Here is an 18890-nt window from a genome sequence, read left to right as displayed (position 1 = left end):
CTTTTAAGACCCTAGGATGCAGACTTTCAGGTCTAGGGGACTTGTCAGCGATTAGTCCCATTTGTCTAATCCTTATTTCTGTAGTGATGATTATTTTAAGCTCCTCCCTCGCTTTTGCAAACTGATTTTCTACACTTATTTGGATGCTTTTATTGTCTTCTGCCGTGAAGGCAAATACAAATTATTTGTTCAGTTTCTGCCATTTCCTTGCTTCCCTTTATTTATTCCCCAGTCTCATCCTTTAAGGGAATAAAATTTACTTTAGCTACTCTCTTCCTTTTTATATACATACAAACTCTTACTGCATTTTTTTATTTCTTGTTAGTATACGTTCATGGTCTACTTTCTCCCTCTTTTTAAGTCATCTTTTGCTAGTTTCTAAAAACAATTTAATCTTCTGGCCTACCACAATATTGGTCCATAACTTTCACACTCCCCAGTGATGGATTTGGGGGGGGGGGGGGTACCCCAAGGATGCACTGGGGAATCTTTCTGGCAAGTTCCCAGGCAAGGGTTTGCATAGCAATTGCCAAGAAGTGCTAACTTCCTCTGGACAATTGCATTGTACTGGGAACCATCTGAAAATGCAGTCTAAATCGCAAACTTCGGATGGTTCCACCAGGGTTATACCAACAGTTTCCCATCAAAAGTTAGAAGAATTAAAACCTCTTCTAACTTCTGGGTAACTATTGTAAAAACCCAGATCAACGCCATGGGACTACCCCCTCGTGACCTCAGACCTCCCCATCCGCCTCCCCAACCTCCATACCACCCCCCCCTCCCAACCTCTGTGCACCCCCGACCTCCAGGCACCCCCTCCCACCCCAAATCCTATCTACTTACCTTCCCCTGCCCTGTCAATTTCCCTGACCCTTTAAACTTACTTGCTTTACAGCAGCAAGAGCTGTAAAAAAAGTGGGCACAGCCTTCTTGAATACGCTGGAGTTAGACTTCGCTGGGGCTTGAGGATTCTTTCAATGCAGGTCCCAAGCAGTTCTGGCGAATGGAAGTGGCAACACAATTTTCAAGAACAGTTAAGTCTTCTAATTTCTGCAGGCCAGCACTTTCAGACGCTAGTCGGAAGTTACGACCCACTGTATGCCTTTTCTTTCAATTAGCTACAGTGTGCTGAGTTAGCCACAGATGCTTTGTCCTACTCCTAGTCTTTCTTTCTCAATGGCATATATCTTTGAGAATTATGAAATATCTCCTTAAATACCCTTTAATTGCTTATCTACTATCTTCACTCTTAATCTGTTTTCCTAGTCTACTTTAGGCAACTCTTTAGATTAAGACAATAGTTTCAGACCCATGTTTCTCACCCTAAAACCAAACATTGAAGTCTATTGTGTTGTGTCTGCCTAGAGGATCCTTTACTATGCGATCATTAACGAATCCTGGCTCAATATTGCACTAGTTGCCAACTCTGCAGAAGCTCTTTTTAAAAATTCAGTTAACCAATATTTATTGCAACATTCATCTATTACATGAGCCTTCCTAATTGTAATACTTTGTTTGGGTGATTTTCTTGCAGGCCTGAAGAATATTGCAACCATGCTAAGAAGATTGTGCAATATGAGATCATCCAGTATCAGAAAGAGTTACAAGCAAACTTTATATTGAAAGAACGCATTTTTGTTCTACAATGATGTTCCACTTTCTGACAGCAGACTGATAAAAGTCATACAGCTGCTGCATTTTTCATAACCACCATGTCTTATAAAACTAGTTCAAGTTTAACTGGAGCACATGGCAAAGAAGTTTTCTTAGATTTACAGACCGCAAAATTTGAAAATCTCTGCCATGGTCCCAGATCGATACAAGGCCTTTCAAATGTTGCAGACAATCTCGATATCCCTTTAGGACCATCCTCGCCAATCGTACATCTGAGGTCACTGCTGCATAACAAAAATCTGTTGAAATATATGAATGATGATCGACTCAAGCAGTCACCTTTCTGTGATTTAATTATCATGGTAGAAGGAAAGCATTTTTGTGCCCATAAGGTGGTTGTTGCAGTGGGTAGCAGTTATTTCCATGCTTGTTTAAGCAAAAACCCAAACACGGATAGCATCCAATTGGACCATGTAAGTTACTATGTTTTCCATCATTTGTTGGAATTTCTGTACACGTCTGAATTCTTTATACAGGAAAATGACATCCCTTCAGTTTTGGAAGCGGCGCAGTTTCTAGACATTATAGATGCAGTTAAATTGTTGACTGGTAATGAAAATATGTCTAGGTCAACCCAAACAGAATTGTTTACTGAAAATGACCAGTGTTTGGAAGAAAAGAATTCTCTTGAACCTACTGCCAAATTACAAAATGTATGCACATTCTGCAGTAAAAGTTTCTGTTATAAAAAATCCCTAGAAAACCATATAGCTAAAGCACATGGTGCCAATTCTGTCGTGCAAGAAGAAAGTGCTGACATCGCAACAATTGAACTTTGTACAAGGAGGTGGTCAACTCGTACTCGCAAGTGTCCAGCAAAGTTTGAGAGTAAAAGTAATGATGAAAACACAGATGTGTCTGAAGATGAATATTCCAGTAAACTTGGTGATGACACACACAAGCATGATGATTATGAAGGTATAGAAAGTGACGATGAAATAGAAAGAGTTGAAGTAAAGTTTGAAGAAGAAATAGAAAAGGAGGAAGAAATTGAAAGGGAGGATGAGAATGATGAAGAAACTGATGAAGATGAGGCTCTCGATGCAGAAGAAATTGAGCAAAATGTTCCTAAGGGACTAGATCCAGTCATTTCGCAGACTGGGAACAAGAAAACACTCCAGTGTCCTAAATGTGATAAAAGTTTTGATCGAATAGGTTGGTAAGATAAACAATGCTTGTTCTTTCGGATAGTTGTGTTGCCTGTTGCTGCCATTTAATAGGATGTTACTCTCTTGTAGAAACAAAATCAGAGTTGAAAATTATTTTAAATTTGACCTAAAGCAGGTGATCTGAATTTCATTTAACATTTGTGACTTAAAAACTAACATTTGATATGTGTTTATTTGCACGTAATTCCATTTTACAATACTTAATCACGTAATGTCATAATGTAATGTATAATCATAACTAGAATACAAATTTTTTTTTTCATGTTCCATTCCCCAGCTGACAGACTGGGCAAGCAAGCAATATATCTACTTCTGCAAAAATCTACTTCTGCAAAAATCTACTTCTGGTTTATTAACTAATTCTCTGCTCCCCTTCCCCTAAACTCTTGCTTCCTCCTTCCATTTTATTGTGAGGAAGTGCCTCAACCTCTTGGAATGACATACCTGAGAGCAAGAACTAGCTATGGTGGGGGCTATTGTGAGTGAAAACTGTGCTGCCTGCTGTGGTGCATTAAGCTGGATGAATTTATAGACTATGCTGTAGTAATCCAGTCATTTACTGCAAACTTTCTATACCGTGTATCCTGACTTTCCTAATTGCATATTGGATTTTATAGGAAAATATGAATGCCATACTCGTGTGCATACAGGGGAAAAACCTTTTGAATGTGATATTTGTAATCAGTATTACTCCACCAAATCCAACTTGACTGCTCACAGAAAGAAGCATAATGCACAAACTGCTATTCAAAGAAAAGAACAAAAATGCCCATTCTGTAACAAGCTACATGCAAGCAAAAAAACATTAGCAAAGCATGTGAGGAGGTAAGTGTAAACTGTTGATTATATCCTGCTAAAATATTTGCATGTCCCTCTGTTTCCTGCATCTTTATGATAGCGAAATTGCATTTGAACTAGTGTTTTGGTTTTTGATTTTTCTTTGGCTAGTACCATATTTTAGTGGTGTAGTTATTTTATGGTCCTATTTGTCAATTTGAACAAAACAAATGTGCCCCCCAAAAATTAAAGCAATTAATAAATAAGTATTACTAGAAAATTGCCCTCCTATTTTAAAAGACTTGCATTTATATAGTACCTTTCACATACGCAGGTGTCTTGAAACACTTTACAGTCAATGAACTATTTTTTGATGTATAGTTACGATTGTGATGTAGAAACGTGGCAGCCAATTTGCACAGAGCAAACTTTCACAAACAGCCATGTGAAAATGACCAGATAATCTCTTTCTGCAATGTTGATTGAGGGATAACTACTGGCCAGGACACAGCAGATAACTCTCCGCTCTACTTAGAAATAGTGCCATGGGATTATTTACATCTACCTGAAAGGCAGGTGGGTACTCCATTCACAGGGGTTGCGTTCTTGGAAACTTGCAAACGGCAAACATGTTTTATAATGGGAGTCAATTAGATTCCAACCATCCACAAATTTGATACATAGAGAATAAAAGAAAAAAAGAATGTTTTTAATAAATATAAAGATGTCACGCTGTTTAACAAAATAAATATATATTAATCACACCTACCCTTTATTATAAGGCTCTCCAGCAGAATGTGATTGGCTTGGAGGGGAAGTTGGAGGTTTCCTTGAAGGTGGATGTTCAGGGAGTGGGTGAGGTGGCTGATGTAGATTTTTAGTGGTAGTCGATAAAGTTATTTTTGACTGCTTTGCCTTTTACTTTTCAATGTTATAAAGTTCTCACTAAGGAACAATAACCATGTCAGTCGCTCTACAAAATACAATGCTTCTTTCCATGTTGTGTCTTAGCCTGTTGCCTGTTCTTTTTCAATTCGTCTGCTGATCTTATGAGGTCTGCCATCATCATAGGTGTAAATCGAGCCATCTAAGGCTCTTCTTCCTCTTCCTCCTCCTCTTTACATTGCTTGATTTAATCTGTAGAGTTCTGCTTCATGAGACTGAAGCAACTCCTCTACTTCATCTGTGGCCAGGTCTTCAAATCCCTCCCCCCCAACTTATTTTGCCAACTCACCAATCTTATTTACTTCAGCATCCATATTGGGGAACCTTTTGAAATCATTCAGAGCCTCGGGCTAAACTTTTTTCCAGCAGGCATTTATGGTTGATTCTCTAACCTCATCCCATTCATCCTTAGTTATCCCTATTGATATAAGGATGTTGAATTCTTTCCAACAATCACGACAGTGGTTGAAGAGTTTGTTTCCATAAGGTTGAGAATGTGGCTGAAACTTCTACAAGTGTAGTAAACTTTGAAGGCTGCATTGACCCCTGGTCCATTGGCTGGATGAATGAGGTTGCATTTGGGGGTAAAAACAAAATGTCAGTGTCTGAATGGCTATCTGCAAGCGAGGGTCGATGTCCAGAAGCATTATCAAGGCCACGTAGGACATTGAAGAACAAGTTCTTTCTCCTCAAATAAGCCCTAACTTTATGCAGAAAACAATTTTGAAACCAGTCTGCAAACACTGCTGCTGTAACCCAGGCATTGCCGTTAGCCTTCCAAAAGACTGGTAGGTAAGATTTATTTTTTCCTTTAAGAGCTTGAGGATTTTCTGATCTATGAACCTACATTGGTTTACACTTAAAACCAGCCACAATGACATATAAAAGAGCATTAGCTATCCTTTGCATCTTTAAATGCATCTTAAAAGGTGCTGTCCTTTCATCTTTGGATATGTAAGTCCTAATTGGCATTTTCTTCCAGAACAGACCAGTGTTGTCTGTGTTAAAAACCTGCTCTGGCTGGTACCCTCTCTCCTCGGTGCATTTCTGCAGCACCTTGAAAAACTCTCCTGCAGCTCTATGGTCAGCTGATGCAGCCTCCTCCACCAATTTCACATTATGAAGACCAAAATGCTTCTAAAGCGATCAAACCATCCTTTTCTGGCTGAGAAGCCTCTGGAAGGTGAAGGAGAGGCCCCTTTACCATTACAAGTAGCACCAGCACTATCTGCTTTACTACTTTTTATGTGCTGGTAAAATTCAAGCTCCTTAGTTCTAATAATTGGGCCATTAACTGGGATATTTTTGATGCTGATGCTCTAACCACATGTTAAGTAACTTCTCCATTTCTTCCAAGTGTGGATTTCTCCTCTTTGCAAAAGCTAATCTGGCAGTATGACTACTGGAAGCACTAACACTGGCCCTTTATCCTACCTTCAGATTGCCTAATGTACCTAATGGTAGATTTATTAACACTATTCTCTGGCCAACATGGTAGCACTAGCGCTGTTTTTTAACCTATCTAATATTGTCACTTTCTCGGCAAGTGTCACTGCTTTTCTAGGGCATTTACTGCTTGGTTCAGATTCACTCATTTTTCAATAATTGTAACTTAAAGATTGCCTGGATACTGTACTGTAGACACAAATGAAATCATCATAAGTATGGACGCCCATGTGCAAATACTCCATAAGCAATATGGCAGATGATGTGCACACACTGCATCTTCTAGTCCAGGAAATATGTTATGGACACCTTCCATATCTTTTTTTATATTCATTTAGGAACTTGTTCTATTTTATGACTTTTTTTTACATCTTTTCTTCTTGTTTTTTTTCTCTGAAAACTGGATAAACAAACATTGGACCCGCAATCGGTGAAACGATGTTCATAATGTTTTGTGCAGATAAGCAAATTTGTGATTGGTGAAGATATGAATGGTGGGACTTTACTGTTTCATATATAATACAGTCAACACCATTATTTTATGGCAATATTGAATAACACGTGTGTACAATGTCGTTTTACCAGTTTTATGATTGCTATGCCAAGATGTGGAACAGAGTGGCAAAACAGTTAGAGAAGTGGTTAAATACTTTTTATTATTTCCCTAAAGCATCAAACACAACAAGGGAAAGCTGAAATGTACAAATTAACTAACTTTTATAATGTTAAGGATTTGTAATTCAGAACACAGATTCCCTGTGAAAGATTTGCCAAAAATTGTTTATCTTTTTAAGTGTGCTTTTATTCTTATTTTCATTTGTAATGGCAACAATACACTAACTTAACTGATTTGGAAATGTTTCCAGATTCCATCCTGCTAATATACAAGAGTTTTTTGCTGTCAAAAAGAAGAAGAGTGAAGCCTGGAAGTGTGAAGTAAGTTCTTTTAAGTTCCGGCCTCCCAACCCCAAGAAATAAACTGCTGCCACCTCTTTGTGTTAGTAGCTTGCAATATTTAAAGTATTGTAAGTTTTTGTGATGATTCTTCATTGCTTTTTTTTTTGGCCATAGGTATGTAACAAAACCTTCACACGGAGACCTCATCTTGAGGAGCACATGATCCTTCACACACAGGATAAACCATTCAAATGTAGTTACTGTGAGGAACATTTCAAATCAAGATTTGCAAGACTGAAACATCAGGAAAAATTTCATCTGGGTATGGATAAGTTCACCAAATAAAATGTTAAATGAAAAAAACACCCAAGAACTTGGTATAATTTTGTTCAAAACTAGTTTTGATTGTGTTCATGTTTACCATGTAGTTTCGTAGTTCAGTCTGAAAGTAGTTCATTTTTGGTAATTGTTACAATTTCATATTTTTATAGAACTTTTTCGCTCTGTATACCTGCATCTTGTCCTTACAATTCAGAAGTTTATTTGAAATTTAATGCAGAGAAGTGTGAACTGATTCATTTTGGTAGGAAGAACGCGGAATGACAATATAAAGGTACAGTTATAAAGGGGGTGCACGAGTTGAGGGACCCTGCGTTTATATCATAAATCGTCGAAGGTGGCGGCACAGGTTGAGAGAACAGTTAATAAAAGCATGGAGCATCCTTGGCTTTATTAAAAAAGGCACAGTGCAGAAAAGCAAGGAAGTTATATTAAATTTGTATAGAAACACTGGTTTAGCCTCAACTGGAATATTAAGTCTAGTTCTGGGCACCACACTTTAGGAAAGACGTGAAGGCATTAGAGAGTGTGCAGAGAAGATTCACAAGAATGGGTCCAGGGATTAAGAACTTCAGTTACATAGATTGAAGTTGGGATTGTTCTCCTTGGAGAAGAGAAAGTTGAGAGGAGATTTGATATTGGTATTCAAAATCATGAGGGGTCTGGATAAAGTAGATATGGAAAAAAAAAAGGTTGAAGGATCGAGAACAAAGGAGCACAATTAAGGTAATTGGCAAAACAAAATGGCAACGTGAGGAAAACTTTTTTCATGTAGCGAGTAGTTAGGATCTGGAGTGCACCGCCTGAGTGTGTGGTGGAGGCAGGTTCAGTTAAGGCATCCAATAAGGAATTGGATTGGTATCTGAAAAGGAAGAATGTGCAGGGAGAAGATGGGCGAAAGGCACTAAGTAAATTTCTCTTGCAAAGACATGATGAGCTGAATGGCCGCCTCCTGTGCCATAATAATTCTGTAATTTTAATTGATTTATCCTTCAACATTAATCAACCTGTAGGTCAACAATTTCCCCACGTGCAATAAACATTTACTAGATTAAATGTAGTCTTGTCCTACACTACTACTTTGACATTTGAATTGTTACTTATTAAATGCAAACAGAAGGCCTAGAACAACCAATACCTGTTGTATTTCTATTTAATAATAATATGAAATGTACATATGGGAAAATCAAAAGCAGCTTAATTATCTTTGAATTTTACGATCTAGAGTATAGAATGGATCCTAGCAGACACAAATGTAGTTTCCAATCAATTGTATTGTGAGTATAATTGTGTCAGCTTAGCTTAGTTGGTAGCACTTTTGGGTTTGATTCAGATAATTGTGTTCAAGTCTCACAATGGATTTGAGAAAGTAATCTAAGTCTAACCTGAGTGAATACTTGACTGTACTGCATTGTTCAGGTAACTTTGAGGTGAGATGTTCTGCCAAGGCTTCATTTGTTTGCTTGTTGGGGTGGACTCAAAAGACCCATGACACTACTTGAGAAATAGTGAAGTAGCTGTACTTCAAAAAGAATCCATTGGTTACAAAGTGCTATTGGACATGTAGGGGAATGTAAAAGGCATTTTTAAATCCAGGTTTTTCTTGATCAGTGAAGTAAATTCAGTAGTTAGGACCTCTTGAAACATTTGGTTTCTGTAAAGCAAATTGAAATTTCACCTTCAAGAAAGGAACTAATGTGTTACTATCTGCTGTTTGACTAGTCAGAAAGCTATCAAACTGTCTTTTTTTAATGTACTGACTTTCAGCGCTGGATTCTCTGGAATCAGATTTCCAGTAATTTTCTTTATAAAAAATCAGTTCTGTTGTATTTGCCCCTTTACAGTACAGCCATAGAGACATAAGTACATAGAAAGACGAGTAATCTATTCAACCCCTCGAGCCTATTCTGCCATTCAGTTTGATCATGGTTGATCGTGAGGTCAGGGAGTAGATTGCTAACCAACTTTATTGGGGATGTTGTATGGTTCTTAGATATCAAATTGTGAGTGAAAATCAAAAAATAATAGCATGATAGCTGACAAAATATAAATTAAAAACAGCATGGGGATGAACATTTTGCATGAAGCAACAGTGTGGAAAGTCTTACTCGCTGAGACAAAGTGGACTATGGGCACCAGTTCACATTATTCGTGTACAGAGCATAACTTTATGTTATAGGAGAAAATATTCCATAGAAAATATTTGGTTGTTTTCAAGATATCCTTGCATAGCAGCTTTAAAGTATAACTGAACAAAGGATGACTGTGATATCAGTGAGTGTCTAAAACATTTAAGCACAGCATTCAGTGATTATAATAAATGGACTTCTGCTTTTAATTGTCCTTTCTCTCACCCACACCAAAATAAAAATTAGACTATTGGCCACTGTCCCTTCAAGAAAAAAAATGCAGACATTGTGTGTTGAAAAGTGTAAATGTTGTCGATTCAGGATGATGTACTGCAGAGATAAAGCCTAGATCATTGTGTTAGGATCAGTTGTGTTTTATTATTTGAATGGAGTTAAATGTCATGTAGTACAGTTTTGACCATGTTGTACTACAGAACTTAAGACTAATGATCCAAGCTTGGTAACTTGAAGCTAATGTTAATTTTATTTCACATTTTAGGGCCTTTTCCATGTGATATTTGTGGTCGCCAGTTTAATGATACTGGGAACCTTAAGCGTCATATTGAATGCACTCATGGAGGAAAAAGAAAGTGGACTTGTTTTATTTGTGGGAAATCTGTAAGGGAAAGGTAAAACTAGATGTGATTATTAAAATTAAATTAAATACAAAAATAGTTGCAAATTTTAGGCTCTGTTAGACAAGGCTCAGATATATTTTGTTTACTTCTAGCATTTAATGAAAAAAAGCCTGTAATATAAATCTGCTGTAACCCAAAAGGCTATTATTAATGCTGCATTAAATTAAATTAAAAATATAGTGATGTTTAAAAGGCAATATTCATTTACCATGCTGTTGTTTTATTCTTTCTCCACTAGCTTTGAGTCATAAAATTGAATTGAGTCTGAAATCTATGCCCATAATTTGGCAGTAATTGATACATAATGAAAAAAGTGAAGGAGGCACTCAGTAGAGTGCATGCCTCAGCCACACTGTTAACTTAATGTTATTATAATTACTCAGCTCTTCCTTGAGGCTTTTCCCTGCCTGGTTCATAGTCTGTAACCATAAAACTGAAAAAAGAAATATTTCTAGTAAGAGCTTCCATCTCACTGAGGAGGCTTCAGGGCAATCCATATTCAACAACCTGCTCTGAGAGCTCTGCTCAAATGTTGACAGCAGTGAAAAATTCCATTCTTGCAGCTGATGCAATCTACAACATTCTAAAACAATCAACAATGTTCTAAATCCAACAGCCCACAACATTCTTTTAAAAAGTCAATTCGCCCTATCTCCCAATGTTAATGGATCGTTTAAAATATTCCAGGATCCAGATCTGCATATTCACCAAAAAGTATTCAGTTCTTCCTTGAGCCATACCCTTTCTGTGTATCAAGTTGAAATCTGTCCATTAGGCTTTAGAGATGTATTGTTTACAGACTTATGGTGGGGGGAAAACTTGCCCATCTTCAATAGCGGAGGGACAAAAGTCAAGAAAGTACATGTTTTGAGTAATCTTCATTTTATTTTCCCATTTTATTTTTTAAATATACAGAACTACATTAAAAGAGCATCTTCGGATCCATAGTGGGGAAAAGCCACATCTGTGCAGCATTTGTGGACAGAGCTTCCGGCATGGTAGTTCGTACAGGTAAGAACATACAGGAATAAGTAAGGCCCATTCTCGGGCTCTGGACCATATACTTTCCTCATCACTTCCTGATTTCCAAACGTTATCCAATAAAACTCCATAATATTCATCCATCATGCTTTCCTTCTATTCTACTCTGGCCTCTGCACTAAAGATAATATATTTAGTTCCTGGAACACAAACAAAAAAAGCACAGATTTTCCAATCAGCATTAATTTTACATGGGTGGTATTATTTTGGGTGATTTTATTTTAAGTATGTCCTGTGGTGTATTCAGGGTCATATGTCACTTTTTTTAAAGGATACTTTCTCTTCTTCCTCTTTCATTGCTTGTATGTAATGCAAACAATCTCTAGCCAAGAAAGCAGTAGATAACCCACATTCATGCTGCATAGGAGGCATATGAAAGTGACCCAGAATTGCTCACGCTTGGATCACGATGTTATGGCTGTGATTGGAACTTTGTGTATGTCATCGTGGATGCAAACTGTGCAAAAATACCACTCTTGGACATTTTCTTAGAATTGTACTATACTCTGGACAGAATTTTCTGCCAATGCGCCACTTGCTTTTCTGATGACTGCCTTGCTGCCCTCCTCGAGGAGGTGGCAGCACGGCGGGAGGTGTTGGTCCCCCAGGATGAAGGAGGCCCCCCCAACATGACCAAACCTGCCTGGGAGGAGGTGGTGAGCTCCCGCGATGTGGTGCGGTGCACCTGGATCCAGAGCTGTAAGCACTTCAACAATTTGTTGCGCTCTGGAAGGATGAGTACCATGTTGGTATTGGGCATTTAACCCTGCAGGTAGCCTCAGCCTTTGAGGCCCCCCCACCCCAACCCCACAAGTCTTACTGTCGTGACTGCATTGAATCATGTTGGGCATTGCTCGTACGTTGGGTGGGCAAGCAGATAGTGCCCATGTTTACATCAGCCTGAGTGATTCATGAGGAGTTCAGTTCTCCCCCGCACCGTGTGCTGCTCTTAGTCGCACATGACTAGTCTGGGAGCAACTTGCAGGAGATGCAGCTAGGCGCATACTCAGAACTCCAACAAATGTCCTATTCACGGTGGTGAGATTGTGGAAGGGGAGCCTCAAGGTCTTGTGGCCAAGAGTCATCTACTGGCTTCGATGCTGCTCCTTACTATGGGAGCTAAGACCGTGTGTTTCCTAAAGTGATGGACGCAGAATTTGTCCAAGATGGCCATTGTGTTTGGGGGGGCGGTTGGGAGCAGGTGCAATATCTTTGTGTGACTGATCATCAGTAGTGGGGGGAGAAGGCACTGGAGGCCTGATATAGGCCACTGTGATTAGGGCGTAGCGTGCACTTGCAGAGTCCGTGTGCGAATTGCCGCAATGAATGGTCTTCTCTGTTTTTCAGGAGAAGAATGCTCACAATGCGTGAGCGTTGGAGGACTGGAGGCAGCCAGGCCCAGCTCATAATGTTAAGCCGTTTCAAGCAGGAGGCCCTGGAGCTTGAGAGGTCGACTGGTGTTGGTGAGGCTGGGGTGGAACGGCCAGGTGTTTGAGGCCAACAGTGAGATCCACAATGTCCTCCCAACATCCATAGCACTGATGATTGTTTGATTGGTTATTGTTGCAACATTGCTTAGTCACAGACTGATAGAGTCAGAGGTGTGGATCATAGACAAAGGTCCCTCGGCCCTTTGAAGATGTGCATATCAAGCACCTTTCAAAGTCGCTTTATCCCATTTCCCACCATTATCCCCGTGGCCTAGTATGCCATGCCATCACAACTGCACATCCAAATACTTATTACATGTTTGAAGGGTTTCTGCTTCCACCACCCAGTCAGGCAGTGCATTCCACATTCCCAACACGCTCTGTGTGCAAAAGTTGTTCATCACATCACCTGTCAACCTCAGGGAAAAGTTCCTTTCTGTCGACCCTATCTATGCCCCTCATAATATTATAAACCTCAATAATGTCACCCCTCAATGTCCTCTGCTCCAGGGGAAATAATCCCAGTCAATGCTATGTCTCCTCATAAGTCAAACTTTCCAGCCCAGTCAGAGTCCTGGTCAACGACCTCTGCACTCTCTCCACTCCAGTCACATCCCTCTCATGAAGCACATTTCACAACTGCACGCAGAACTATAGCTGTGGTCTAGGCAGTGTCTTCTGCACTTGGAACATGACCTCCCTGTTCCTATATTCTATTCCTCGGCTAATAAAGGCAAATATGACATTGACCTTCTTAAACACCTTATGTACCTGTCCCGCTACCTTAATGGGCCTGTCGACATGCACAGCAAGGTCCCTCTGATCCTCCTTACTTTCCACTATCCTACCATTCCTCGTGTATTCCCGCGCCTTGCTTCTCCTGCCCAAGTGCAGCACCTCAAACTTTTCCACATAACGTTCCATTTGGCATTCCTTAGACCATCTGACCAGCCGTCTGTATCTGCTTGTAATGTAAGAGTATCCTCCTGACTGTTTGCCACCCCACCATTGTTCATGTCCATAGGTTCTGGAAAGTTGAGCGAATAATGAGCCAGGGGGAAAGGGATGAAGTGTGTCACTGTGTGCATGCTAACTGATCCACTGTCTTTGTTGTTAATTTCAGCATCATCAGAGCCTGTCCGCCAGGAGGAATTCCAGATGTCCCCCCTCACACCTGAGGGCCCTTAACTGTCACCTGCATCACATCATTTCTGCAAGGCAGGCACCAGCGCAGATGCTAGCACCTTAGTGGGCATTGCAACATCGACTAGTGTCCCGGGGCACAGTGGAGAGGGCACTTCACAATCGCTGGAGGAGCTGGCAGAGACAGAGTGTGCTGATGGCGCTAGCAGTCGGAGGACTGCAGAGGACCAGGCACATGCTCAGTCGGTGTATGAAGATGTGCCTCTGGAGTTTCCGTGACGCAGCAGCTGCAGGAAATGCTGCCAGGTGTGCAGGAGCATCTGGGAGTGTTGCATGAGACTATGCTTCGCTTGGTGTCTGTGGTGGAGGAGTCCACGCGAAGCATCACTGATGCAATGAGCCTCATGGCAGAGAGTCATGCTTCCTCCATGGAGAGAGTTGCGACTCTCGTGGAGAGGACCCTCCAGGAGAACAAGCAGGTTCTCCTGGGGTTACGCTCAGACCCGCAAGCCCTCACAGCGCCAGTAGCCACAGCTGGTCATTGCCAATGTGGGAGATGGTGTGGGCTTCAAGCTTCCCAGCTCGTTGCCCATCCATCGATGGTGAGCTGGGAGGTTCGGGGTGACCTTACGTCGGTGGAGCAGCTGCCTGTCATATCTGTGGGCTCCTGTCACAGCGCTCCGGATGAGGGCAACAGCTGCTCCGCCCCTGTCCCAGTGACCCCTTCATCAGGTGAGGCTGCGATGACTGGGGAGATGCCGGTTGTGGACCTGGAAGACTCCTCCCAGGCGGGCCCAGCACAGGCTCCAAGGACGACTGCCAAGGTCATTGAGGTCAACAGGACAGCACAGTCAGCAGGCTGGCTCAGGTGCCACTCCGAGATATGGGGCGACACCAAGACGTAGCACCCGTAAATGTAAGCATAAGGCACCTTAGGCACCCCACGGGTTTCTCACTGGTGCTTTTGTGTTGGCCCTAGATTAGGGACTCATTATTTGTTTCTGCTTGAATAACATTTTGTTTTGACTTTGTGAGAACTTCTGATGGTGAAAATTAAAACCAAAAGTGTTACGATGGCTGAGGGTGGCTCCTTTGTTCTGCATTTGTATGTTTTACATACTTGTCATGAGTGTTTGAGTGGACATTGAAGTTTATGTCCAAAGCCCTTAGTTGCAGCTGATGACCTGGCAGATTTAGCACTTAAGTGGCGAGTATGGAAGCGCCGGGCAAGGCTGGTCCTGCTGATCCATTTGTGTGGAGCTAGCTGAAGGTTCGTTGGATTAAAGTATCCCGGGTGTCCCTGCCTTGGGTCCCGGGTCAGTGTTTAGCCGCTCACCATCCCCCTGTGCTTCCTCATCCTCAGAATCAGTGCTGGGCTCATCATGTCCACCGCGTCAACACCTTTATCGTCCGCTGCATCCCCCCCCTTTCCAGCGCAAGATTGTGGAGAGTGCAGCATGCAACCACTATCTCCGACACACAATCTGGGGGGTACTGGAGTGCACCCCCTGAGCGGTCCAGGCATCGGAACCGCATCTTGAGAAAATCAATGGCTCTCTCCACCACAGCCCTTGTGGAGACGTGGTTCCTATTGTACCGCTGCTCAGCTTCTGTTCTTGGATGGCGGAAGGCGTCATGAGCCACCTTCTCAGGGGATAGCCCTTGTCACCCAGCAGCCATCCATCCAGCCGGGCTGGAGCACTGAAGAGCCCCGGCACCTGGGAGTGTCTGAGGAATAGGCATCGTGGGAGCTGCCTGGGTACCTTGCACAGACTTGTAGAATCAGCCTCCTGTGATCACACACTATTTGCATGTTCATGGAGTGAATCCCTTCCTGTTGACTAAGACACCGGGCTCACCTGCTGGCGCCTTGATCACCACATGTGCATTCTATTGCATCCTGGACGCAGGGGAAGCCAGCAATGACCGCGAAGCCTCTAGCTTGTTGTGCCTGCCTGCCTGGTCCCAACAGAAGTGGATGAAGGTCAATGCACGCCTGAACAGAGTGTCTGTGACCTGCTTGACACAAGTGTGGACAGATGATTGGGCGACACAGCAAAGATTACCCACTGAGCCCTGGAAGGAACCAGAGGCATAGAAGTTGAGGGTAACTGTGACGTTCAGAACCACAGGCATGGGGTGATCACCCACACAGTTAGAGATCTCGGGGCCAATCATCTGACAGATGTAGTTGACTGTCTCCCATGACAATCAGAGCCTCCTTTGGCACTGCACCTCAGTCATATTGAGGTAACTGCTTTGCCACCTGTATAACCTGGCAGCAGGATAGTGGCGTCTTCTGCGGCCCCTTCCACCTTGGACTACCTTTTGGCCCTGCACCCCTTGTGCATGTGCCTGTGCTCCCAAAGGTGGCACCCCTGGAGGCTGATAGTGCACTCCTGGCCTCCTCTTTATTCTAGCCCTCCCTTCCTCAGGAGCTGCCTCCAGTGGACATGTCAGAACCTATACCCAGGCTAAAGGAAGGCCTCTGGAAAGCTGCAGGCCCGATAAAGATTCCTGACGAAGGTTCAAAGGACAGAGAAAGCTGCTGGAATTCGTTCTGAACTGCTACAGATCACACAGACAAGTTTAAAAATCTTTCTGCAATAAATACTCACAGACCAGATTGATAACCCTACTGAGCCGCCTTATCCTGTCTGTGGATGAGTTTGATTAAAAAGTCTCTTACCCGCCTGCCCATTGTGCTCATGTGCTGACCCGAAGATCGCATGGACTGCTTAAAAATCGCCGTCGATTGACAATTTAAGGGCCTTAACAAGCCCGTTAATTAATGTCAGGTGTGCGTCAAACTTCATCGCGCACCCGCCCAGCGAAATATCGCTGGCCTGCCCCCTGCACATCAAGCAAAAAATTCTACCCTATAGCATTTTGCACATTAAGCATGCCTAATTTAAGAATATTTATTTTATGTTTCATGCTTTGCTTTCCCTGCTCAGATACTGAATATTGCATTACACTTGTTCCTAATTGCAAATGAGGGGAGCAATTTTACCCTAACTCACAATGTGAAACTGACAGAATCGACCCCTGGCAGCATCGGCGGAGAAGAAAAGAGTTGACGTTTCGAGTCCTCATGACCCTTCGACAGAACTTGAGTGAGTCCAAGAAAGGGGTGAAATATAAGCTGGTTTAAGGTGTGTTGGGGGGGGCGGGGGTTTGGGCCCCCACCCAACCCCCCCCCCCCAACAACACACCTTAAACCAGCTTATATTTCACCCCTTTCTTGGACTCACTCAAGTTCTGTCGAAGGGTCATGAGGACTCGAAACGTCAACTCTTTTCTTCTCCGCCGATACTGCCAGACCTGCTGAGTTTTTCCAGGTAATTCTGTTTTTGTTTTGGTTTTCCAGCATCCGCAGTTTTTTTGTTTTTAGAATCGACCCCTGTCTGGTTTTAACTTGCATCGAAATCAATCTAGAGTGGTACTGAGCAGGGTGTAAAACCAGATTTTTGCCTCATTCCGTAGGCTTCCCACCTGAAGGATTAGGTTAAAATGATTCCTGAAATTCCTCCCCAAAATCCACAAACAGAACTGTCCCAATAGACCGTTCGTGTCAGCCTGTTCCTGCCCCACGGAACTAATTTCTTGCTATCTTGACTCCATTCTCTCTCCCCTTATCTAGTCTCTTCCCACCGACATCCACGATTCCTCTGATGCCCTACATCATATCAACAATTTCCAGTTCCCTGGCCCCGACCGCCGCCTCTTCACCATGGACGTCCAATCCCTCTATACCTCCATCCCCCACCGGGATAGTCTGAGGGCTCTCCACTTATTCCTCAAACAGAGGCCCGAACAATCCCCATCCACCACTATTCTCCCCCGTCTGGCTAAACTTGTTCTCTCACTGAACAATTTCTCCTTAAACTCATCTCACTTCCTCCAAATAAAAGGTGTGGCTATGGGTACCCGCATAGGCCTCAGTTATGCCTGTCTCTTTATGGGGTATGTGGAACATTCCTTGTTCCAGTCCTACTCAGGCCCCCTCCCACAACTCTTTCTCCGGTACATCGATGATTGCTTCGGCGCCACTTCGTGCTTTCATCTGGACCTGGAAAAATTTATTAATTTTGGTTCCAATTTCCACCCCTCCATCATTTTCACATGGTCCATCACTGACACTTCCCTTCCTTGACCTCTGTCTCAATTTCTGTTATAGACTGTCCATCAATATTCATTACAAGCCTACCGACTCCCACAGCTACCTTGACTACAGCTGCTCACACCCTGCTTCCTGTAAGGACTCCATCCCATTCTCCCAATTCCTTCGCCAATGTCGCATCTATTCTGATGATGCCACTTTCCAAAACAGTTCCTCTGACATGTCTTCCTTCTTCTTTAACCAAGGTTTTCCGCCCACGGTGGTTGACAGGGCCCTCAACCGTGTCCAGCCCATCTCCCGTGCATCTGCCCTCACACCTTCCTCTCCCTCCCAGAACCATGATAGGGTCCCCCTTGTCCTCCTTATCACCCTACTAACCTCCGCATTCAAAGGATCATCCTCCGCCATTTCCGCCAACTCCAGCATGATGCCACCACCAAACACATCTTCCCTTCACCCCCTCTGGTGTCATTCCGTAGGGTTCGTTCCCTCCGGGACACCCTACTCCACTCCTCCACCCCATACACCTCAACCCCCTCCCACGGCACCTTCCCATTGCAACCACAGAAGGTGCAACACCTGCCCCTTTACTTTCCCCCCCTCCTCACCGTTCAAGGTCCCAAACACTCCTTTCAAGTGAAGCAGCACTGCACTTGCACTTCCCTCAATTTAGTCTACTGCATTCGCTGCTCCCAATGCGGTCTCCTCTACATTGGAGAAACCAAACGCAGACTGGGGACCGCTTTGCAGAACACCTTTGGTCTGTCTGCAAGCATGACCCAGACCTCCCTGTCGCTTGCCATTTCAGCACACCACCCTGCTATTATACCCACATGTCTGTCCTTGGCCTGCTGCAGTGTTCTAGTGAAGTTCAACGCAAACTGGAGGAACAGCACCTCATCTTCCGACTAGGCACTTTACAGCCTGCCGGAATTAACATTGAGTTCAACAACTTCAGATCACGAACTCTCTCCTCCATCCCCACCCCCTTTCTGATCCCCCTTTTTCCAATAATTTATATTTTTTCAATATATTTTTCTTTTCCCAACAATTTCTAATATTTTTATATGTATTTCCATCCATTGTTTCATCTCCACCTTTTAGCCTATTTCGATCCCTTCCCCCCACCCCAGCCCCAC

General features: G+C 42.7%; 1 protein-coding gene across 3 annotated transcripts in view; it reads left to right on the top strand.

The window, feature by feature from the left end:
• Window positions 1-18890, top strand: part of zbtb41 (zinc finger and BTB domain containing 41) — a 43600-nt gene that overhangs the window by 10210 nt on the left and 14500 nt on the right. For all 3 annotated transcript variants that reach the window (XM_041208366.1, XM_041208367.1, XM_041208365.1), the window contains exons 2-7: window positions 1535-2829; window positions 3461-3668; window positions 6878-6947; window positions 7083-7230; window positions 9876-10005; window positions 10930-11025. In XM_041208366.1, the coding sequence (XP_041064300.1) occupies window positions 1713-2829; window positions 3461-3668; window positions 6878-6947; window positions 7083-7230; window positions 9876-10005; window positions 10930-11025 (1769 nt within the window). In that variant the 5' untranslated portion in view covers window positions 1535-1712. The remainder of the gene's footprint in view (window positions 1-1534; window positions 2830-3460; window positions 3669-6877; window positions 6948-7082; window positions 7231-9875; window positions 10006-10929; window positions 11026-18890) is intronic.

Source organism: Carcharodon carcharias, chromosome 16 (assembly GCF_017639515.1).
Source record: "Carcharodon carcharias isolate sCarCar2 chromosome 16, sCarCar2.pri, whole genome shotgun sequence".
In the NCBI taxonomy this organism is placed as follows: domain Eukaryota; kingdom Metazoa; phylum Chordata; class Chondrichthyes; order Lamniformes; family Lamnidae; genus Carcharodon; species Carcharodon carcharias.
Note: the sequence above shows the minus strand (reverse complement) of the source record. Positions and strands in the feature narration are given on the sequence as shown.